This window comes from Nasonia vitripennis, chromosome 2, assembly GCF_009193385.2.
Source record: "Nasonia vitripennis strain AsymCx chromosome 2, Nvit_psr_1.1, whole genome shotgun sequence".
Classification (NCBI taxonomy): domain Eukaryota; kingdom Metazoa; phylum Arthropoda; class Insecta; order Hymenoptera; family Pteromalidae; genus Nasonia; species Nasonia vitripennis.
In genome coordinates this window covers 29,415,230-29,440,587 of record NC_045758.1, presented here as the reverse complement: position 1 = coordinate 29,440,587, position 25,358 = coordinate 29,415,230, and the positions used below count along the sequence as shown (strand labels likewise).

The 25,358-nt window shown below is 43.4% G+C and overlaps 1 protein-coding gene and 1 long non-coding RNA gene across 24 annotated transcripts in view; one reads left to right on the top strand and one right to left on the bottom strand.

Annotated features, from left to right (window-relative positions):
- LOC100120714 (four and a half LIM domains protein 2) overlaps positions 1-22,797 on the top strand; it is a 100,577-nt gene extending 77,780 nt beyond the window's left edge. For 18 of the 23 annotated variants that reach the window (XM_031925025.2, XM_032597284.1, XM_032597285.1 and 15 more), the window contains 5 exons: positions 6,621-6,821; positions 8,078-8,252; positions 19,799-19,968; positions 20,041-20,227; positions 20,426-22,797. In XM_031925025.2, the coding sequence (XP_031780885.1) occupies positions 6,621-6,821; positions 8,078-8,252; positions 19,799-19,968; positions 20,041-20,227; positions 20,426-20,583 (891 nt within the window). In that variant the 3' untranslated portion in view covers positions 20,584-22,797. Of the gene's footprint in view, positions 1-3,271; positions 5,918-6,620; positions 6,822-8,077; positions 8,253-11,591; positions 11,847-12,295; positions 12,633-19,798; positions 19,969-20,040; positions 20,228-20,425 lie in introns of those variants that run through there. The other 5 variants (XM_031925026.2, XM_031925027.2, XM_032597289.1 and 2 more) reach the window with 5 other exon arrangements.
- LOC116416416 lies at positions 224-3,152 on the bottom strand. Its single transcript, XR_004226851.2, has 2 exons — positions 3,021-3,152; positions 224-2,917 (listed from the first exon to the last, which is right to left on the bottom strand). It is a non-coding gene; the product is annotated as an uncharacterized LOC116416416 (long non-coding RNA).
- Positions 22,798-25,358: the final 2,561 nt, after the last annotated feature.

Below are 25,358 nucleotides of genomic sequence, written 5' to 3'. Positions count from 1 at the left end.
GCCTTGTACGCTGACGGCAAAGGTGATTTACCGTCTTTCTGATTTATTTATTCGATTGCATTCTGTAGTTATGTCGATGTATCATTCCATTTGTATACTGTATATAACGTTTGACGCTGCGTTCGCAAGTCTGCACTTTGTTGTACGCGCATCGTCGAACCGATGATGTTTTTGTTGTAATACTCGTTTATACAATACTCGTTTATTTAATAAATTGAAGCAATTTCTATATAAAGCAAACAATTTATTCTAATTCCTGTGTATAATTCATTAAATTCGAATCGATTTTTTCTGTAAAATGTTATACTCATCATCGACAGCACACACACGAAACACCTCACAGCTCCCATTTAACGCCGCATTCACACGCCAAGCTTCTCAACCCCGCCCCAGCATGAAGACGTAGAAAATCCCTTTTTATTATTCCGCTGCAGTAATCCGAGAGCCGTTTGTCTTCAATGCCAGAAAAACCATAATGGGCCTCTCTTTCGCTCGGAGAACTTTAGCAAGCGACCCATTTCCTCGCGCAGCACGTATACCCTCACAGCTGTATAGTACAGCAAAGCGCAGTCGCGGAGTGTTAATCTCTTCGCGGTTTTCGAACCGCGTGCGCGCGCGTGAAAGTGATGAAACGGCACATGCGCTCTCTCCCGCGGCTGTTCATTTGCACTCGTACTTCGAATTAGATTCCTCGTGCGCGTTGACGATTATTCCAAGTTCATTCTACGAGTTGGAACCGAGACGACGAGGATGATGGATTCGATTGTGTGTCAGTGGAGCTGAAGAGCGTTTGGAAGAAATGTGCAGTCATTGTTTCGGCTCAGCTTTGATAAATAGAGCGACGGCATCCGACACGAAAACGTGACCTACTTCGAGAGAGAATTCGAGTCCGCGGCTGATTTAATAGACCTAATTCTAGACGCTCTTCTCTCTCGAGCTTGTTGACATAATCGCAGAGAATATTCCGTACATAATTAGACGCGATATCAAGAACACATTCTACTCCGACTTCAAATGGACCCGGAAGCTGTACATTAAACCCTCGGGGAAAAAAATAAGTCGAAGAAATGCGCATTCCACCTTTGCAAAACACAGGCTTCTCTTCCCCTTCACTGCGCGAGAAGTTCGCGTAGGCTCGCGTGTGTGTTTTATATATTCGCGGCGTTGGTGCCGTGTGCCTCGCGCGTGGGGTCTCCCAAAATATCAATCTCGCGGGCGGAGAGGCAAAAGCAAGAGCTATGTCTGATATTATATATTGCGTAGGCTGTGCAAGAGAGAGAGAGAGAGAGAGGGGGGGGGTAAAGACAGTTACGGAGACGGACGTTTTTTGGTGCCGGGCGCGCGCTTTTTTCTGACAGGAGAGATGCGTGCGCAAAAATCGGAGTCGATGGTTTTGTTTTCGAGAGGGTGTTGGGGATTTTCGAGAGCTTGCGGAGATTTTTTTTAAATTTAGAGATGACGGATTGCGTAATGGGCCGGCTGTTGTTATGTAAAATGTTGATGTTGAGCTGTAGTGTGGGGAGAAGGTGGATGATTGACTGGGGTAGCGGTGTTTTTTCTTGTAAATTAAAATATTTTCTATCTTAAATTATTCTTGCGGTACTCGGGTTTGCGTTATTGTTATTATATTTCGAGTCGCTGACTGTATTAAAGACTGAAATTTCTCGTAAATCCTAACGAAATTCATTTAAAACAAAACGCTTGACAGTTCGGATGACAGTTCGCAGAGCTATTGTATACTTGGCACTTGGTAGCTAGTTCCTGAAGCCATCAAGGTCAAACGCTTTTCGAAGAAGAATCCTTAAAACGATTTCGAATTTGTCAATTTTTCATCAAGTTCTTAGATTACGTCAATACCTACACCAACCGCATCTTCATTCAGATTCCATAACCCGTCATCGAAAGCTCTATAAATAATGACCCACACGACGCGAATTCCAGTCTTAAGTTTTGCTCAATACGCCATAAAAACGGCAATAAAGATACAAACTCTCGAAAATCGCCGATGTCACAGCCGCAGCGGCGATCGTAAACCCTGAAAGCAAGAGCTTCGAATCGATGAAAAGAAATCACCAAAATAGCTCGTAGCCGAGCTTACACAAGACTGCGAAACCGGTCCTTTTGAAATCCACGCATATACGACGATTTTAACGACATTGCCTCGAAACGTCGCATCGCACACTTCTTTCCCCCCGAAAGAGAGCCGTTGGGGGGGATTATTGGTGATGCGTGGAACATTCCGACCCAATTACCTATACTCAGTCTTTCTCTTTCTCCGTCCGTCTCCCTCCTATTTTCGCTCCGATTCTATTTTTCTTCGGCGCGATGGACCCCCTTGTCTCGTGTGTGTTGGGGAACCACCTGCTTGGCACGCTGTCAAATCGCGCTCGAGCCGTTTGTTGCTATTGGCTCGGGAGAAAAAAATCGTTCGCGACTACTTATCGCTTTGTGTTGTTCTTTTTTTTTTTTGCTTTATCGGGCTTCTTCCGAGTTCGAGCTTTTGTAACTTGATGCGCTGAGCGGAGTCACGTATTCGCGATGAAATGTGGAGCGATTATATAGCTAGTTTGGAGGAAAAGCGATGGTACCGATGTTTTGAGGAAATTTTCGTCTGGCGGGGGTTAATGATCAACGAGGCTTGTGACTTTGAAATTTACGAGGGACGTGCATGTGTGCTTTTTTAACTAATGATCGTTAAATTGATAGACTGCGTTTTTCGACGATGTAAATGGATATTCCGATGCAGGTGCGATTGATTTACTTAATTTTTTTAATGGGTATCCCTGTGATTATGAAATCAGTACCGGACTATACTGATATGGAGATGCCGTGAATTGATGAGCGCTGCACGCGACACTACTCGGAAGTGATTATGAGCTTGGCGTTGTTCTTATGTCACTCGAAGGTAAAATGTCGACTGAAAAAAAACATTATCATTACACATTACATAATTAGATAAATGAAGAAATGAGTAAATTTATTAGACGAAACTCGACTTACTCGAATTAAACAATACCCACCATAATTCTCCATTACAAAAACCAAAAAAGAAAATAAAACCGCCAACGCCAAAGTCACGCGGTAATGAAACAACTCTGCCATATATCAGCGAAGCGCGCGAGTCTTTCGCCGGGCGACTTCCTGCGCTGACTGGTCAGCCTGAGCTCCGTCGATGGGCCGCGTCTTGGTATGTCCGGCGGGACTATTTCCGAAAATAACGCCCTGCGCTCCAAGCAACAACGATCAAAAGCTGAGCGCGCGCTCGCAAGCTCTCGCGGAAAAGTTATAGAAAAGTTGCACCCGACACCTCGGTGGCCGTCGCGCGACGAGAGACTGACTCAGTGTAGGTGGAAGACATTGGGGGAAACGAATGTGATGCCGGACGAAAGCAGAGCAGCGCCGGCTCAATGTCATTATTAACGTTTTTTCCGAGGATCGTGGCGCAAGCTCGCTATGTGGGGTAGAGCTTTATTGAATTTCGTATTTTGGGAGGGCTATTATATTGGATTGATTAAGCGATGTATCTAATTTTTGTTATTGCATATTGCAATTTTAATTGAAGGATTGTGCAGAAGTAATGCATATTTATAACGATCATGAACAATGGCTTCGATCGAACGAACGAAATCCCTCTCAGCAATGACCTTCGAAGCGACGCGTTGATTTCAGTTATAGCTCACGCAAAACAAGCCTCGGATCATTTGCGTGTTTTCTCTAAAATTATTACATATTCGCGAAATTAATAACGCCTGCAACCATAAACACATTTTGTTTTCTGCGTCTCGAGCGTGACGACAATCATTGCAGTGCTCGAGATATGTTATATAAATTTTGTTTTGTTGCTAATGCCAAAAAATCACACGGTTGAAATAGTTTTGTCAAAACACGGCATTGTCGCAGCCGGCTAACGCGAAAGGTTTCATTGCTGCTATTTCGAGCTATTAATCATGAAGCCGCGTAAATAATCGCACTTCCGACAACGTGTTTCGATGGACAACGTCACGCGACTTCTATGTTCACAGCCGATATTTATAGAGACGTTTGCACACCTATAGTTGTTGTAACGCGTCGTTGGCGCAATACTTTTTACACGTGCAATTGGCACTGCATCTCCTTGTATTCCCAAATATTATTGTTTGCAACGACGTACGCGAAAGCGTCCCTTTTAAAATGGGCCACGACCATGTTAAAATACCTCCTCGAAATATTCAGCCCAGCCTACGAAAATCCCACCTTAACGCGAAAACTTTCTAGCGTAAACAAGCTTCATCTCCGCGAGCTGGCCCTTGAATAATAAAGAAACAAGACAATCCTTTCTTCTTCTTCCACGTGCCAAAGTCGCAGAGACGGAAAGAAGCGCCGTTCCGCGAAGAAGAAAAAGTCTCTCGGAAATATCATCGTCCCCCGCGCAAACATACACACACACACACATGCACTCGCGTAAACGTAGAAAAGTTGCACCCGGCACGCTTGCATCTCCCGGTGGTGGAAAGCGGCGGCTCGCTTGGAAGAGAGAGGGAGAAGAGGAAGAAGCAGACGGAGTAGAGAGAAAGAGCGCGAAACACAAGCGGAGAGAGGGAGAAAGAGAGAGAGAGAGAGAGAGAGAGAGAGAGAGAGAGAGAGAGAGAGAGAGAGAGCACTGGAGTCGGGCGTCGGGGGCGCCGAAAATAGCGTCGCGATATGATGACGCCCTGGCCGGTCGGATCCTAGATTTCAGTCACTTCGCAAACTCGAAAGGGACACGAGCTCTCACTCTCTTACTCACAGTGAAGAGGAGACCCGCAGACGTTTGATAGATTATATAGTGCGATATAACGCAGACGTAGAGCCGATATTATGGCGGACGTAGACAGTGTAGTGTACACGACCACGGAGCGCAAGACGCGCAAAGTGAAGAAGACGACGAAGCGCAGGGAGAGCCACGATCAGAATGCCGAGGTCACGATCACGGAGGTCGACAGCACGCAGAACAACCATCACAACAACAGCGGCGCCATCGAAGAGTATGTGCTGGCTGGGATCTACCTACCTCTCTCCTCCTATCGCGACGCTGCTTCTTCTTCTTCTTCTTGATTCCTTTATATTGCTGCTACTTACATGTATATTTATATATGTGTATACAGAGTGCCGATGCGCGTATAAATTGCCCGCGGACGCGACGAGTCCGCGCAGAGCCGATCGGAATTTTGAATTTCCCGCGCTCGCGCGGTTTTGGGAAGTAAGTTTCGCGCGGTTCTGTGCGTCGCTGGTATGGTATGGGAAGGACTGATGTGAGCGTGTACACTCGGTGTTACGGAAATAGAATGTATATAGCATGGAAACCCTTTAAGAGAACGTTCTTACGGATGTGTGGATTTTGTTATTTGCGAGTTTTAGAAAAACTTACGAGAGGTCAGCGGAAAATTTGATACGCGCTGTGTAACGTTCTACCGGCAGGAATTTGCTGAACTCATTTTTTTTTCTCCGTCAATTACAAAGTTTCGGAAATCGGTTTCTAAAACGACTCTAAATCACACTCTTATCGCGTAAAGTGAACCGAAAAATCGACGCCTCGCCGAAAATAGTCATCGACCAATCAGTCTATAATCTACGCGCCCTTACTTTTCCCAACTTCCGCCAGACACGCGAGGAAATTTCGCAATGCGGTCGTTCGTGTTCGCGAGCTTTGAATTTTCGGAATTTTCGATCGCTACGCTTTCGACCAAAAAGAAATCCCGATTCATCTGACAAAGTATACACATATGTATTTCTCTTATATCACATGAGCATAAACTCACTAGTTCGAAATCGGCCCATAGTAGTGTAGGCGAAACTCTATTAGTCACTCACCTCAGAGTCACGAATATACTTTCGCTGAAATACTCTTTTTACATGCAAAAACATGCTCAGCCAGCACATACAACAGCACTCAACCAAGGTACATATCTCAAGACAACAATATCAACGCAGTTTGGTCACCGATCAATTATATTTATCACTGTAACAGAACAGAACTACGCAGTGTTCGGTCACGACGTTATGTACTTTCAGTTTTTTTTTTGCCAGTGTGATACTGTCATTATAGTTATAGTGATGGGGTATCTAGACCGAATTTGAAAATTATATAAGAATTATGGTATAACTTGATAATTGAAAAAAAAATTGTAAAACTAAAAAAGTATTAACCGATCGATATTTCACGGGAACTTGGTAACTTCGAGTAGATTGTATAATTGTTCTCTCTCGTGGATTCTAAATTTAACCAGTGTTTGGATTCAGTTTCAGACACTTAACGTCCGAAGCTAAAAAAAGCCGTGTTTACTTAATCGTCAGGCAAATTTTGGCACCGAAAAATTCTGTAAAAATTATATATCCATATAGTTCTTCATTTCGATTGAGTAACACGAATACAGAACATTTCAATTGTATACGATATATTTCAAACCAAAGAACACCCAAAATGACTGTACATTCAGAAAGTATTCTCAAATGTAATTTTTCACGAATAAAAAGAAAAAAACAACGAAATCCACGTGAGACCATTATCTCATTGATCGGGCAAATGTGACATTGCTCCGATACCGAATCGAAAATAATCGTCCGTCGTCAGCCGCAATTAACGTTCGATTTTCCGTTTCTAGTTAATTTTCAGTGGCGAGTACACGAAGGCAATGAACAAGGACTGGCACAGCGGCCACTTCTGCTGCTGGCAGTGCGATGAGTCGCTGACTGGTCAGCGATACGTCCTGAGAGACGAGCATCCCTACTGCATCAAGTGCTACGAGAGCGTCTTCGCCAATGGCTGCGAGGAGTGCCACAAAATCATCGGCATTGACTCCAAGGTACGGATGTTCATGATTTTTTCGTTATTTTAGACAAGTTTCTTCATAGCCTATCAAATTTTTGATACTAGATAGATTTCTTCATCGACAAATTCGAGCCAAAGTCAAGTCTTCTCATCGCCAATTAAAATTCTATACAAGCGAGACTATCACGATCGCCAACAAGCACGTCCTTGCCAAACGAATTTCTCTCCCGCGTATGAAAATTCAAAATACATAACGCAATTCGAGTAAACGTTAGCTATCAGTCGAGTTTCACGAAACATGAAAACACAGCGCAATAATGAAAATTTCATAAAGCCAATATGCAACGAGCAGCTGCTCCCTCGCGTCTCCGGAAGATTGTTTATTGTTGCTGGCGCGCGAACGCGTTTCCCAGCCGGCATCGAACTTTCGAGTAGCCCTCTCTTTTACACACATACACATATGCCGCGCTTCGCTCTCGAATTCTCGACTGGTAAAGCAGCTCAAATTACAAAACCAAGAATAGCGGTATGCGCGACGGGCCACTGCACCAACACACTGACTATTCTCGACTGAGCGCGAGCTAATATCCAGCGCGCTAGTTTTCTGCACTCGCGGCATTATTTTCAAAGTCGCCGGACAACGCCGATATTCGCCTGATTTTTAGATTTCTTTCGTTCATTCGTGGGTCGAGCTTCGATTTGGGATTGACCTGTATTTCGAGCTACCGATTCCGTGTTATTTCAGAGATCAGCGGTCGTCAACCGATCGATATAGACCAAAACAAAATATTGGCCAATCGGTCGTATCTTCACAGTTTTTTAGGCCTGTCAGTAGGAGACGCTCAGAGCACAGAAAATCATGTCAGTTCACCATAAGATGAAAGTGTTTCTTGACAGTTCAGGGATGGATCCGCGCGCGCTCGCGCGTTTTAATTTAGAGCGTTGAAAATTTTCAGAAGATCACGAAAAGTGGTGCCAGCATTGCGTTACATGAGCGTTGACTTACTCATTCCTCGAAATAGAAACGATGCACTCATTGCCGCATTCACCAGCTTCTTCCACCTCGATGGACTGCCGTTATATTACGATTATTGCATACGTGGACCAGTTAGAATTCTACGTTGCTAACGTCAATTTTTACTGTTCGCGTAATTTATATGATTTGCGTTAGAAACGATTTTGCGATCGCGATTAATTCGAAGAGAGATAGAATGCAAAATACTATGATAAAGCAGTAAAACGATGATATGCAGGCATATCTGAAAACGTCGATTTTTCCGTGTTTCGCAGGATCTGTCGTACAAGGACAAGCACTGGCACGAGGCCTGCTTCCTCTGCAACAAATGCAGAGTGTCCTTGGTGGACAAACAGTTCGGCAGCAAGGTGGACAAGATTTACTGCGGCAACTGCTACGATGCCCAGTTCGCTAGCCGCTGCGATGGATGCGGCGAAATCTTCCGTGCTGGTACGTATTTCATTCCTCATTTCGATTCTCAGTCAGCTAAAGTAAGTCTTCGCATTACACTTTGGTGAAACTCAATAGATAATAGGACAAATACCCGCGACGTGTAAACACGTATGATCAAGTCCACGCAATCCTCCATAACGTCACTCTAAATCCGGTCGATTAACTACTCCGCGCATCAATTATACTCGCTCGCGCGCGAATCAAAGATAGCGAGAAAAAAATCGATTTTTCGCGCGCGTGATTCACGCAAATCGGCAGCGCTTTCGAGCGTGTAATCGAGAGCGTAAGCGGTCCCCGGGGGGATACTTACAAGCAGTCGGTGCATCGGCGGCTCTCTTCTTATTAAGGTAAGCGAGTCAAGGACCCGGACTTGGACTCGAGGCGAGCCGCCGCCGATCGCCAAAAGTGCCGCAGTTGCGTGCGCCTGTGTCCTGTGAGCGATGGAACGCACGAGATTGCCGCAGTGGATTATGAGGAATATGATGGGCGTCATTTTGTGGAGAGGGAACGCGTCGAGATTCTGACGAGAATTTACTGGGATGTTTTTGTTTATAACAATATAAATAACAGGCTGATTTATTGGGAAATGTGAAGTCTCGTCCAATATTTGGCGAATTAGCATTCGTAATGAGCAATAATTCATAAAAAAGGAGATAATAGCAACGCTCGTTACGTAAATTAGATATCGAAGAGGATTCGGCTGAAATCATCCAAAGAACTAAAGCTACTTGTTTTTTATGGAAGTTAAAAACTTACGTTAACACGCTCGTTTGATTATAAAAATGGGAGGATTTTTTAAATTTATTTTCGCGGCGCTCTACCCAATCTCGCTCGTGATTGCTGATTAATGGCTGCGACAAAAGCGCGTCTTTCAGTTAATTATGTAAGCGTGCGTTGGCGTTGAGGAAACGATTATATTTCGCCGCACTAATGCATTTTTCATTTTTAAACGTTGATTTATCAAGCGATTCTCAATGAGCTTAAATTTATGCGGAAATGCGACCGAAATTCAAATTGTCGATGATTATAATGCTGCTTTTGGTAAGTCGTCTATCTGGGTGAAAATATATTATTGATCATCCAGAAATATTTTTTCAAAACTTACTAAGCTCTAAGTATAATAAATAGGCTAGGACTCAGTTGCAGTTATTGCATGAGTGGCCAAAGCAGCTGGCTCAACAAGACAATTTTGGCACAGGTGGCACGCAGATATATATGAACTCTAGGCGCAGATAGTGATGAGGGAATGCAAAAGTGCCAGTGCGCCATCTATCGTCGCCAGCCAGAGACTAGAAAGTAGAGGAGAAAAGTAGCCAGTCAAAATATGTTTTGATTTCGCGGCTATGGCCTGACGATTTTAAAGTTGATTCCGCATGTGCTTTTTTCTCCGTGTATACTTACCGATATCATCAACAGCTGCGAGCAAAAATCGCAAAACTCAGACTGCGTGTCTCGCGAGCGACGGACCATACATCACCGTGAATCACTTGTGTTTATCGCCGCCTCGCGACTGGACGGCTATTTCGAATTTATCGCACGAGTGTGAAACTTTTGTTCTCCAGACTGATGAATAGAAGTTATGAAAAGACTTGGCTGAAATCTCGCACGCTTCGCTTTTTCGAAGTCCATTTCGATTTTCGTTTTCGTTTTCGTAAGCTCGAGGCTGCTATATACCAGATTATGCGAAGTGATAAATGCGATGCATGCTTTTTCGAGAACTTCTGTTTGCACTTCGGGTATTCTTTTGTTTGTCGCATACGGCGATGCGATCTGAATGATTAATTATGCGGTTTTATTTCGTGCGGGCGAAACTATTTTTCGAGCAAGCCTTTTTTCACCTCAAAATACGTGCGCGAAGTAAATAAAAAGATTAAAAACACATAAATTACGCTATCTAATAAAACATCAACGAACGTTGCGCAATCCTCATCAAAAGCAACATTTAAATCAGATATATATTCGTATAAAATTATATGCGACGACCATCGCACGCGCGCTGCATCAGACCACTCGGGACTCTTCACGTCACAAAACCGCTAATTACCAACGCGGCCTGCGTGTGTGTGCTTAGTCCGCAGCAATTCATAAAATTAATGTCGCGTACTCAAGAGAGAGGCTGCTTTACGAGAGCTTCTCTAAAATCTTCTTCGAAGCTGCATTCTCTCAATCTAAATTTTATCAGCAAAATCGACCGATCGCACTGAGTCTTACGAGTACTTCCAACCGACAAAATTAAAAATCATTCCAATCACACCTACTTACTTTGTTTATGGACCGGTACCGTAAATCGACCGGGGAGAAAAAAGGAAAACTGGAAATCGCGCATAATATCTCTGAGGCCGCGTGTTGACATGCGCGCCCGCGCGCCAATACGTGTGCTCATAGCCCACGCGTCTTCCGCGATGTCAGCTGCAGCGCGTGTAAACAGCAAAATCGTGCGTCCTAATCGCGGCGACGCTTTGGAATTCTAATCGTGAGTTTCAGTCGGGCTGGCATATTGATCTGCGATTTTTGCAAATGATCGTCGGGAAATTCAGCTCGGAATACCGAGAGGATAAATCGGTTGGAAGCGAGAGTTTGTCCTGTAATTTAGCGTTGTTATTTTGAGTTGAGGTTATTATTATATAGGCGTGGGATATTTTATTCGGGATATTTAATACGGCTGTGTCCGATGACGTTGTTCGCGTGGTAAATTGACGCCGGGGATAGGAAAAATCGAGCGCCTTATAAAGTTGCGCTTGTTGAATGCCATTAAAGGATCGATCCGTCGCCGACTCATTTTTACGGGATTCCCGTTGCACGGAACTTAAGATAATTTTTTAAGAATATGGATTTAGTTTTAGAGAAGATTTTGTCGTTTCGATTAAACTGCTTACTTTCTTCTTTCTGTTAAGACAGATTCCCTAATTTTGTATAATATTTTACAATAATAATACTGCCGTCGTATACAGTATAAGATTAAAATTTCCTCACGGCGTCAACCTAAACGCAACATAACCAGACTTAATAAAAAAAATTAACGTAGTCCGACCATATCCAGCTGTTTCTACTGAGACACATCCAACCCAGCCTATATTCTTCCTCTACTCGCGCACATCTCTCAAAACGTTACCACCAACTCCTCTCGCTCGACATACTATGCACACACACGTGCGATCAAAGAAGGGGAATCGAGAAGCAAAATAAACGATAACGACGACGCATGTACGTACGTACCTACGTACACACGATGGACAATGGTGTTTCTCTCCTGCTCACGTATATACCCACACGGACACGTGACTCGCAGCCCCGCGACTTTATCACGCGCAGCGATGGTTCTCTCTTCTCCAGAAGCGGCCGCAGAGGGAGAGAGAGAGAGAGCGAGTAGATTGTGTGCGTGCATGTACGTGAGTAACAGCAGCGAAGGAAGGAGGCAGAGCCGAAGCGCCGAGAGAAGCCGGTCCGGCTTGCTCAGTGACTCGCAAGCCTTCAGGCTAATCGCACCGGACTACGGGCCCCGACGATTTGTATATACATAGACATACACTTGCGAGTCGTGTTCGAGAGCAGACGCACGCGCGCTTTATTTTCGCCAGATAAGAGAAGCGCGTAAGGAGCCGCACTTGCCAGTGCTCTGTTTGTTTGGCCCACGCTACTGGTTGCGGCTGAGCTTCTTTTTTGCTCTTGGGGTTCTGACTGTTGACGTTCATCATTCATTTTACCGATTTTTGTTTTGGCGTATTTTTTTGTAAAGCTGTTGATAATCGTGTAATCGATGCGTGAACGAGTCCTTGATGAAATTTAAAATTTTAATTTTTAGAAAATCGATAATGTAACAACATATTTTAATTCCTTATCTTTCGCGTTTCTTACTACAATTCCACGGGAAAAATCAAACGCAGTTGTTTCCTCAATCATAAGAAAAACCCGTGTACTTACCTTATTCTCGCAAAGATAATAACTTTATCACTCACCATCTTCTCGGGCGTCGACACATCAGAACCAGAAGACGGAGAAATCAGCGCAACCAATTCCTCGCTAAAAGTGCATCGTTACAGATTAACTCCAACGAACACCAGATCCATACCGATCATAGTGCGCGTCACACGTGTATAAATCATCCCTTGTGAATCAGTCGACCAAAAACCGGCAAGCTGGCTTGGGTGTCGAAAAACAGCGGCAAGTTGGCCGCTGACGCGTTGAGCGACCGGTTGGCCAGCAAACTACACCTGCGACCGGTCACCCGATGTGTGGGTGAAGACAGAATCAGGCGAGCACGAGAACGCGATGAGGACATCGCGATATTCAGCATGATACCCCTGGAGGGTGACCCTAGCTTCAGGTGCTGTCTAGGGATCTACTGTCTTCTTGGTGACCCAAGGCGCGCAGAGCCAGGTGATTTTTTGGAAATCTGTTAAGGGATTACATCGATGGTGTATTCGTGTAATTAATTAACATGACGATCAATCACAGAAACACCGTTAAAACACTGTGTATTACCTTTTCCGAACAAGATTATTCGCACGTTTTTCAAGGCAACCTTCCGTAATTAATCGACTGCAATCACACGCGTGTCACGTTTGATAAGTCAGCTCGTTAATTACGCAACACTCCCCTTCAATTACGCGGACAAATTTACGATTTCCTTTCTTTTGTTTCCAAGCCCACGCGTTGGGAAATTAAATGCCAATTTAGAAGAAGAAAAAAAGCGTCGACTACGTTTAATTGAACGAAAGCGCAATAACGAACTACTTTAATTACACTAGTGATTCACTTCATTATTTATCAAACACAAATAGATCGATTTGAAAGCCTTCTCATTTAGAGTTGGTTGAACGAATACGTGTGTTCGTTCGCACGCGCGAATCAAAGCTATAAGGCGACGTAATGCCACCCATACCAAATCGCGGCATTCGTCCTCGCGGCGAATTCGATTTCATGGCGATACCGATTTATTACGCCGCTTGTGGTATAAATCGCGCCTTTTAGCGTCAGAGAGGAAAACTCGACACAGCGACACAATTGATGACAGCTTGATAAAGACATCGCGAGCAGAGGCTTCTGTTTTTATTATTATCTCGCCGTCTTTGCTTACCGATCCCTTTAGCGTGTGCTGAAGTTCTCGGTCAGATTTTAAGCAGCTGCGTAAAGATTGACGATTTAACACCTCCTATTATCGTGGACGCTATTGAGATTCGACACATTTGTGTTTGATCTGCGACTTATGTTCAGTGCAAAGGAGTGTGTGAATAGTCGTTGATGAAAATTTGAATATTTTTTGTGACTCAGTCTTATTATTTACTGTACGAACTGTTTACAGTTTTACAGTTTTAATCGCATATTTTTATACATTCCTAATCATATGAGAAAAAGGCTACCGTTCAATTTTGACGTCTTTGGTTAACATAAAATGTCAACACCTTCTTCATTATGTGCCGTTCAACCAACCTACCTGTTACTACTTATTACCGTTATCAGTAATCATAGTCACTATTGAAGAAAATTCTGAAAATATCTCGATATTCTAAAGCAAAACTCAGTCAAAGTCAATTCTCGCAATGCAACGGTACAATCAGCACCACATCGTCAAATAAAGGTCGAGTCGCCAACTTGATTTCTCGAGCAAACTCCCCTGCAACAGCCAGACTCGTCTCGCACATCAGCTGTTTTTTACGATCTGGGCCGAGGCAGCATCGCGTTATCCATCAATTCGCGTATCGAACGTTTTACATACATATACACAGGAATCACGCGGTAGTATAAGCGCCGCCGCACAGCTGACCTCATCGAGGGAATAGGAGTGTATGTGTGCGCGTCTCGCGTCCCTTGTGTATCTTCCACTCAGCTAATGAAGTCGCGTTAATAACTTTGCGCGCCTCGGAGTTTCGGTTTACATTTTCCGTCTGGCCTCGGTGATGTGGTTGTGTATATGGATTTGAAGTTTGCAGACTGGAAATCGATCGATTATCGGGAGAGGATGTTCGACGTGAAAAAATGTTGTGTTCGTAGCGGGTAAGGGTTGATTATTTGGGTAGCTCAGGGAGATTTTGAGGTATACTGCTGCTGTTATAAATATTCTTCGTTTATATTCGCGATGCTATTTGTTGGAGATATCAAAAAGATTTCATGCTTTGCGGTGCAGTAACAGGCCGCTCTCTATAAATAGTCGAGGAAAAGCTAATTAACTTCAGGGAGAACTTTAAATTATGAGACTTTTAATTGCGAGAAAATAATCAAAAGGAATGAAATTTTCGCATTTTAGATGAACGACTAATAAACGTCGAAATAAACACGATGTTCTGAATGCACCTCACTCGCTGTTGCTTTAACTCGCGGTATTTCAGAGGTCGAAAACTCTTGTTTCAATAAATTTAAGGAAACATGGAAAAACAGGCGTATAATTAACCGAACATGGTAAACAAGTGTATTTCACTGTTTGTTGCGTTAAATGGCAGGTAAAATTCATCGCCTACAATCAACATCTTTAATTGTCGTCGTGACCAAGCCCTCGCGGACAAGCATGACAATTGCTATGGTACATAAAGAGTTCAGGGTGAAATGCAAAAAGAAAAAAAAACTCAGTTTCCGTTCTTTAATCTAGCTACATTGTTGTTTTACTGCCTAATTTTCGTATAACTAATGAGAAAAAACTTTATTTGGATGTTGTACGTCACTGATCGATGTTTTATTAAGCGAGTCGTATTAAAGAATGAAGCTTGAAATGTGTCGTAAAATGAATTATGCTTTAAGAGCCCATATTATGGATCATAAAACGAGGTTAATTGCTGATAGTGTTGAATTGTTTAACAGTACTTTGAAAATAAAATTCTGATTGTTCCACCTAAGATGCGTTATTGCAGTGTATGTACAACTATCTCGTGCGTCTTGTTATCTTTATCGTCGTCGTTTATCACGTGTAGTTATTAATACACGTGATGTCACGGCAGCCTATGAGTGTAAACCAGTCAAATAAAAATTAAACTCTGCATTTTGACTTTTAGAGCCTAAAGTTTGAGGTAATTCATTGAAGGATCATTCACAAAAATGAAAATGAAAAATTCAAACTTTCTACACTATAAATACTTCAAAAACAAATAATTTCCTAAAACGCTTGAAAAGTCACAACAAACGTCAGACAACTAATTTCCACAATATAACAAACACAGCCATTAAAAATTCTCCAAACCAGCTTCCAACAACATTGTTGTTTCTGCAGCGAGAAATGCGCTCTCGCGGTGTTTTCAAAATAAACGTTCACAGCTCGAAAGGATAAATTTGTCATCTCTCTCTCTCTCTCTCTCTCTCTCTCTCTCTCTCTCTCTCTCTCTCTCTCTCTCTCTCTCTCTCTATCTCTCTCTCTCACTCTCTCGCACGCTCGAACTTTTTACCGTCGATAAAACCTGACTTATTTATCGGCAAGTGTTCCTTAATGAATTCCAAATGTATCCGCCTTTGAAAAAATGCGCTTCTCATCTGCGAGGCTTCCCTTTAAACTCGTAAAGCCTCGTCGGGTTATTCGGCAACTGTTACGCTCGCTCGCATACACATATATTTAGACTTGACGCACGGCAGGTCTCTCTCTCTCTCTCTCTCTCTCTCTCTCTCTCTGCCGCGTATCAGCGAACTCGTATACGTCGTCTGCTCTTTCCCAGGAAAGACTGGAAATAGTAACGCGACTTTGCCCTCGTTGGCTTTGGCAAAACTGAGTCTGCTGTTTGAAATGTTTCGAATGAGCTGATGATTTTATTTTACTAAATTTTCATGTAAAAATTAGTTTAACAAACGGCGTTATGTTGTTTTCCTGCTCTTGATCCATTGTAATCTTGCGAAAGTGAAGGGATATCGACCTCACCGAGATTTATCCGAGTTTGTACGAAAATCCGCGTGTATCCTGTCCAAATTTGGTCAGATCTTAACAGGTGGTAATTAATGACACTTCGCTTGTCCACATCTTTATTAAAACCGTCGCGATAAAGCGTTATATTTTCCTTATAAGGCTACGGAACGAACTCACACTTCAACTCGATATCTCGATCGGTAGTAACCAACAGTGCAAAAATAAACAAAATACCATCCAACCAAGCACGCTCTATCTAATATACTCAACCAAAACAAGCAACACTGCCACTCAGGCAGAAATCTCTCGATTCGGAAGAAAAGAAGTGCATACTTATAACTCGAGGCTTGGATCGCTTGCCACATCGGCCGAGTAAAAGGCCTTGGACCATCGCGCTCCGAGAGCTTTATACGGACTCGAGCTCGCTATGGGCCTCAGCAGTGACGTCAGACATCTCTCTCTCTCTCTCTCTCTCTCTCTCTCTCTCTCTCTCTCTCTCTCTCTGTCACTCTCTCTCTCTCTCTCTCTCTCTCTCTCTCTCTCTCTCACTCACTCACATTCGCACTTGCTTTGAGTCACGCCGCAAGAGAGGCCCATCCCGCGATATTGAAATTTATGCCTTACCGAAATTTACGACCTGTTGGAGGTCTTCGGGCTTTTCACGATGCGCGGAAGTGCATACCGAGTGAACGAATGGAGTTGTTTGTTGAGACTTTTGAAATCAATATCGATCCCAGATAAGAGCGAGAGAAAGCGATGCCATGTGCGATTCTCGAAAACCATTAGCCACGCTGTGTACAGCTCTCAGGAACGAGGAAATGCAAGGATGACGCATTTTTCGCGTAAAATAATTTCTCTCGCATCGGTGCACTCTGCGCAAAAGCCTCGTTCAAACGAGCGATTCATTATTGCACAATAGCCACGTTCATTCGGGAACGACGCTCGAGCAGCGTAAAAATATTGATTTTGCTAATCGGCATGAGAGAGAGAGAGAGAGAGAGAGAGAGAGAGAGAGAGAGAGAGAGAGAGAGAGAGAGAGCCGATTGTCTTCTCGGGGAGATGCTGCACAATCCGCTTAATTTTTGGCGAATAGAACAGGTCTTGCTATAAGGAAAATGGATTTTTCTAAAAATATAGTTCCCGTGAAAATAATCGAAACCACACAAGTCTATCGCTCTAAGGTGAACAAACGCCGAATAGCCGAGCGCATTTGGATGCAAAGCGCGATCATAATCCACGAATTCGGCGTATATAAACGAAAAAGGCTCGGAGGGCTTAGATCATCGTCTCTTATAGCAGTCGCGACTCTTCCGCGTCGAGAGAGGGAGAAACATCGCCGCTTCCAAAAGGATAATGACGCCTCTCTCGCGGTGAAAGAGGAGGAGGAGGAGGAAGATGAAAAAGGTTGAAGATCCGACGTACGCCCACGATCGGTGTGCCCGGCCTTGTGAATCATTTGAGCAGATGGGTTTTGCACTCGTCGCCGATTTCTTAAAATATATACCCGCTGGATTTTTGCGGTTCACCGGGAAAGTTGGACGCTTTTAGATCGGACTGTGGGTGGATTGACGAGAGATGGGTTGCGAAGGATAAACGTGGCTTTTTTAGAACAAACTTTTAGCGAAGGTTGATGGTCGGCTGTTTATTTTTCTGTTGGTTTAAGAATTAGCGTATGCGTGATTGAATGTGATTCATTGGGTGATATCATGGAGGATAGTTAAAATAGAAGAATATTTTTCGTAATGTATTTTTCGACCTTTGCCTTGATACTCTGTCACTTCCTGATATATAAACTAACTTGGGCATTTGTCACCGCAAAAGATTACACAGCGTTGAAAAAATCACGTCTGGTGTGTAGCCGAAGACAAGTATTATGCAGAGCTTATCGTCTACAAAAAAAAGAGAAAAAGTGGATGACGAGCGTGAGTCATGTAGACTGTCCACTCTTTTTAAATATGGTGTTACATTATGGTACTTTCCCCGTCATTGTATCCAATATCTCAATGAGCATCACCTTTCATTTCTCATAAAAATGTAAAGGCTATTTAGCGAAGCGATTACTTTAACGTTCGCTCGTAAAATTAACTTAATGACGACACCCAAATGTCAATATTTCAAAACCGTGAAATTCGCGAACGAATCGTGACCAATTACACCAGATAGGCTTGGCAATTGAAGATGACGCATGCACAATGCTCGTCGTTGTAAAGTAGACTCAAAGTCAACACGCGTCTAATGTTGTTTTTTTCTTCGTCGTCGGAGGTGAGAGGTCGACTTTCGGTGAAAATTCGCCGCTCAAGGCTGGCTTTAAAAACGACATATGTTTTTTCTCATCGTACGTCATCTCGGCGGGATATTCGGGTCAATCGGATTCGAGAGTCGTGTAGTGTGTACCTTGTAATTGAAATCATGTAAAATTTAATCCTTTATTTCGTACACACCTAGTTTTACTTTAACGACACACTGATTCGAAGCGGAAGAAAAGTTTTACTATCGGTAAATCAAACGCATTGATTATTCAATAGCGACGAGTATGAAATTCATACAAGTAAGAATTGAATTGAGACGTCGCAAAAGTAAAAAAAATGTACGTACTAACGAAGAATAGCGCATGAAGTCATCGTCGGTGCGCCATCTTTTGAGGAAGTCCACCGCAAAGCGTGACGGGTTTACGAATGACGGACAATAATAATCATCGATCACAGTTGCACGGATTCTTTATTATAAAATGTAACCCCATGCGTCTGGAATTAATAGTCGATTGCATATTATCGATCGATGCGTGACTTTGAAGCTCAAAAGGCGAGGACCGATATGGTGCACTGCAAGGTTGGGTGTGGATTTTGATAATTGCAACATGTTTACGTAACCATCGTTGCATAACAAAAAGCCAATCTGACGACTTTTAATTATTCGTAAACCTTACAGTAATTTCATTTACTGATAAAACTTTCTTCTTGGCCTAGAAATCTGGTATTTCTAATCGATCGTCTTCGTGTTCATTTAACCCAAAAAAAAGAGAGAAAATGTTTAGACTCCGAGGCTCGACCTCGTTGAGCACACAGGCATGCATTGTGTGCATAACGTGCACTTCATCTTTGACCGAGTGAAAAAGGTTTATGTTTACCAAACAAGATCGTCCACACACACCCACACACACACACACACACACACACACACACACACAGCTTCTGTGCTCTTTTTCAAACAAACACCTCGAAAATCAATCCATAAATTCTTGTTTAATAAAAAAACGCGTACGATTTCACACATTATTGTGATTTCACACGTTATTGTCAAACGAAATAAAACATACGGAAACGCGTACGCATACGACTGAAACCTCACGCAGCAATAGTCGCGTAAAGGTGCACACAATATATAGCTCAGTAGTCTATACGTGTCGCCTGGCGAATATGAAAGGCAGTAGAGGATTCACAGACAGCAGGCGTGCAGAGGACTACGGAATTGCAAATCAGCGAGCAGAGCTCGTTAGGCGCCTCTGTACACACATACGCAAGCTCGGCTCCGTTTCACTTCGCACACACTGCATGATTTCACGATTGCGCGAGCAAGACGAATTAATTCGCAACAATATCGCCGAGCATGTCTCTGATTTGCTTCGCGCAGACGCGGTACAGGGACGAAACAAATGTGTAATGCGAATGATTAGGAAGTTCTGGTTGTTGGTGGTTTTGTCTAACCGATGATCGTTTTTTTACAGGCACCAAGAAGATGGAATACAAGACACGACAGTGGCACGAGAAGTGCTTCTGCTGCGTAGTCTGCAAGAACGCGATCGGCACCAAGAGCTTCATCCCTCGCGAGCAGGAGATCTACTGCGCCGGTTGCTACGAGGACAAATTCGCAACCCGATGCGTCAAGTGCAATAAGGTACGTGTTAAAGGAAAGCTTTAAAAAAGCTCCGATTATCGATGATTAAAACTCCCCGAATTCTCTGCGCAGATCATCACCAGCGGTGGTGTTACGTACAAGAACGAGCCGTGGCACAGGGACTGCTTCACCTGCAGCCACTGCAACCAGTCTCTCGCTGGCCAGCGATTCACGTCCCGCGACGAGAAGCCATACTGCGCCGACTGCTTCGGCGAGCTTTTTGCTAAGAGGTGCACCGCATGCACAAAACCGATTACTGGTAAGTTTCCCATTATCCTTCCGGGACTACACCCGCTGCTTACTAGCACGTAAAATTACCCAATCGGCTTACTCTAAGAAACGATGCTAACTCGGACTATCGAAACTTCCAAGCCGATCACTCGTTTAATACTATGTATACGCTGCTTGACATTTTTTCAAGAGCATCGGAGTACTCACTCGTATCGTGAATTTTCAGGCATCGGTGGCACGCGCTTCATCTCGTTCGAGGACAGACACTGGCACAACGACTGCTTCATCTGCGCGGGCTGCAAGACCTCGCTGGTCGGCCGCGGCTTCATCACCGACGCCGAGGACATCATCTGTCCGGAGTGCGCCAAGCAGAAGCTCTCGTAAGCTCCGAGAATCGAAAGAAACAACAAATCGCTCCAACTACTTCTCCCCCCCCCCCCTTACAACCCACAATCCGCGCATCTACCACGCATATATGTATGTAACAAAGTCAAGGAAATAAAGAACTACTACTACTACTACTACTACTACTACTACTGCTACTACTGCTACTTCCTTCGATCGAGTATATATAGAAAAGAAAGAAACACAGATAGCGAGGCAGCTATTGTGTATGCCTGTGTGCGAGAGCCTCGCCCAAACCAAAGCATTAGCAGTACATGCGTGTAATAGCGTTCGTATAGTGCTTCCACCGTGAATTTCGAAGGGGGATATGCTTTTGAAATTTTAGGTGGACACGCAGCAGCGAGTTGGCCGTCGACGTGGTCGAGTTTGCCGTAGCTTTGGTTGCTTTATTGTCGAGCTTCTGTATTCTCGTTACTACACGCGCTGCGTAACAATGTATCGTCGTCGCCTCGATGAGTTAGCGGCATCCAAGGTGACCCATATTGCGAAAGTATATATCAAGATATAGTCTCACGTATGGAGAACACCTGTGCAAGGAATATAGGATCCTTGATGTAAAATCACGCGGTTGTAAGAGGGACTGCAAAAAAAGCTCGTACAGAGAAAAAGCTCCGGTAAACTGGAGCGTCCACGACCGGCTCGAGCTTAATCGACATATCGACTGGGACTTGAAAGTTCCGAAGCTTTGTAGTCGTAGCGGCGTGTATAACTATAAAGGAAAACACTCTCTCTCTCTTGCAGCGTCTTGTCAATGCATCGAAAAATTCTTTGTATAGCTATATCAATAACGCATACATACTTATGTATCTTACGGTTATGCACTGTAATAAGGATATTTTCTTACGACAATGTTACACGCGCGGCATCGAGGAGACGCTGCGAGAGAGGAAAATTTTATTTTCGAGCGCGGGCGAGGTCTTTCGAGAGTGCGCCGAGAGACATGCCTTGGTTTCTATGGCTTATATAATGAAAATCAAATCGTATTTACTGTAATAATGCATATATATATATATATATACTAATTGTGCGGTTCTACTTAAAGATTATACTATATGAAACTTCGAACGAACGAAGGGATGTTGATGGAGATGATGATGATGTAGATGATGATTTATGAACAAAAAAAAAAGAGAGATAGGTGCCGTCGCGATGTTACTCATTATTAATGTTATTGTTTTTCGCTTTGTATACATGAATATAGAGGAGTGAGACGGTTAAGCTGTTATTCGCCAGCGACGGATGCAAAAAACAAACAAGTAAATATTAAAAAAAAATTATAATATTAATAAACAGCACGCGAAAGAACATCCTACAAGCTATACAACTGTACGGTTGAACTTCACGTAAATAGAGTCATTTTATTTTTATTTAAAAACTGCGTAACGCGAGCAATACACGCGAGAACACACTCCGCGCGCGCTATCGGCGATACGTCGCACGGAACACACACACACACACACGCGTACATACACATACACCACGATACACACTCTGCAAAATAGGATTTTTTTTCATTGTTTGAACAAGGAAACTTTTGTCGTTTCCCCGTTTGTCCGACACTCTCTGTGCATTAAATGAATTTCAATCGGATACACCCGCATGTAATTCGAGGATTTGTTTCGGGAAAAAATTACCGAGAGAAAAAGGGAAGGTTTATAGAAATATATTTGAAATTCGTATCTTATTGTATTTTTTTTTAATATCGCTTGCATTTCTATAGAAAGAGAGATTTGTTAAATATAAAAGTAAAAAACACGCAGCACGCGGGCGAAGCGCGAAAATAATGGTGGCCTTATATTCGCATGAGTGAATACCACCAGCAAAAAAAATAAAGAAACTAATGCCTTTGCGTATAATATATATATATATATGTAACACTATTATGAAGTTGTAAGACACTTGATGCGAAATGTGAAAAAACTGCAACAAAAAAAAGATGAGACGACATGACAGCAGCGCACGATTATTTAAATGATAAAACTTATTGTATATCTATGTACTGAGCGTTTATCGTTGAAACAAAAGAAAGCGTCATGACCAACAAATTGTACCCGCTATATATTCTTACGAATCACTTACATACTAATCGCCTTTATTAGAAATGATACGATTAAAAATGAAAATTATTCTGTACTCAGCGTATCATACTGTTACACTGTAAAATTGACAAATAAATGTAATTATTTACGAATACGTTGGGACTTTTTATTTTCTCATCAAGAAAGCGATTTGACTATGACGTATGATTGCACTATAATTCTATTATCGTGATTTGCAAATATCCTAAAGTAGCTATAGAAATCTACGTTTCCGATGGCGGTCTGACTCGCAGCAGTTCCCGAAATCTACTGAAGATGGCAGCATCTTATTTGAACGCCAAAGGATTAGTATCGGTTATTTTACAAGTTTCTCCGATGGACTAGAGTGCTTTATAAAAGCTTTTCAAAATTTATATAGTTCGTCAACAGAGAGTAAATAATTTTCAGCGAAAAAAACACCACGAAACCAGTCGCTATTCAAAAATTATCTAATCTCAGCAGCTCTATAATCTCCACATCTGAATACCACGACTCTATCCAACCACAATCAGTCGTCTCCTTTTTCCACCCTTAAACTTTTCTCCACTGTTTCGAATAAAATCGCGCGTCTCGTTTCTCACTTCGCCGGGCGAAACGTACATCCCTCTTCTCTCTCTTTCTCGAGCTGCCGCTGCCGCAGCACAGCAACATTATAAAGTCCTTCGTCAAGCGCAATTTAAAAGTTTACGTTGTTCCGAGCATTAAGGCCAAGGTACTATAAGCCAAGAGAGTACAAGCGGCGAGACGACGGGCGGGAACGACTTTTTTTCCTTGAAATAATCCGCGGACTATTATCTTTTGCGGAATATAATCGTAAAGGGAACGTCGACGCGTAAGTTCGCGCTTGCAAGCTCTAGAAAAAAGAGTTTTCTTTTCACGTGACGAACTTTCTGATGGAATTACCCGCGGCAACAATGATATACCGGCGCTCGGCGCTGAAAGGAATTTAATCGTTTAATCAAGAGAATCGTTATATTATATTTGTGATATCGCGGCGGTACATCTCAAATCGATTGGAAGTATACATCTCGCGCGCTCGATCCGGTCGATTTCGTTTTTCGCCGGTATCAGCCGAAATAGACGTGAATGAACACGCCAATGCGCACATGGGACGCACAGGACGAGTGTATGTCTATAGGGGGGGGGGGGGGTATAACGACGGTGTTATTATTCCAGGGGCAATCGCTGACGAATATTTGACGCAGCCGGCGCGCGATTCGATTGCATTTAAAGTACTTGATTCGAATCGCTCGGCCGTGTGCGCTGGTCCAGCGTGTAGATAGATAGAAAGACCGAAGCGATTTAGGTGCGGAACGAAAGGGGAGGAGAAAACCACGCGACGCATCTGCGATTCGCGAAAGAAAGAATGTCGAGCTTGTATCGGATGCGGCTGTCCAGCAGTGACTACTGTGGAATTCGTTATCGGGACAATGGAGGGATGTGTGCAGTGGGTGATGGATTTTATAAAATGCGAGCTGGATAGGTATTTCTTTAAAACAAATTTTTAAATTTCGAACGATGTCGATGAGTATACTTTGGATTGTTTTGATATTATTAAAATTTCCGCCAACACCAGACTGTGCATCACACACGCGCCATTCCAATCCGCTCCGCATAAACGATCGACGAAATCTCTCCACCCACATTCTCTTCCCCTAAAACTCGACGCATCCCTCGTATCCAGCGGCTGAAAATTAATTCCCCGTATACATAAATCGTCGGATTGAAACGACGAGCTCCAGCGGCGCGCGTCGACTCGAAACTTTGCCTTCGAGTCGCCATTAGCCGTAATTACCGTTGCAATTAACCGGACGGCCGCGAGAGAAGCGGAAGGATATTCGCGCGCGCTTAAATTTCAATCTGCATGCATGAAAAGCCTCGGCCACTAGTCGTAGTTTTACTACTGGAGCCTTAACGCATGCCTGCCTCCTCCACGCGCTCGTTAGTTCCCAGACGGAGTTGTGCTACAGGGAGTCTCGGAGCTTTATTCGCGCGTAAGCGCAAATGCGATTTACGCACTCGTGCCTCCGGAATTAAGAGTGTACGGCTATAGCTGTCCGTGTGTATTTGCCGGATATGGTAACGAGCGAGATTTTGAGATAGTGGGCTGTGTGTATTCTCGAAATGGGTGTAAACTGCAACGCGTTTAGTTATTTTTTTTTTTCAGCGTTACGGGATTGGGAAAGTTTGAGAGCGAGTATTTAGTCGGGTGTGAGCAAGCTCCCGAGCGACGTTGATTCGTTAGGTGCGGGGAAATTACGCTGCGGTTATAATTTTTATTTTTATATACAGCAGGCGTGGAAAAAAATTAATATGAAACATACAGCTACGGGTAAATTGGAACGTCTCCTGAAATAAAATCAGCGTTTGGCCGCACGGCGGAAAATTAATTTGTTCCTGATAAAGGCCGGCTTTTGGGTAAACAATCGACGTCGGGAAATGTATGTTTGTTCCTGGTATGAGCTGGCTTTCCGATGGAAAATTGCGCGGGAAAACCAATTTTTTCCCCGTAGAAATTATAATCTCCACCGTTTCGTGTAATTCGTCCGAATATGAGCAAATCCACAAGCGAGTGGAAACAACTCGGGTGTTGGAAGTTGAAAATTTCAAATTGAGGCACACCTACCAGACCAACTTTTTTTGCTTCTTTGGGCCGTCTGAAGTGAGAAAATGCGC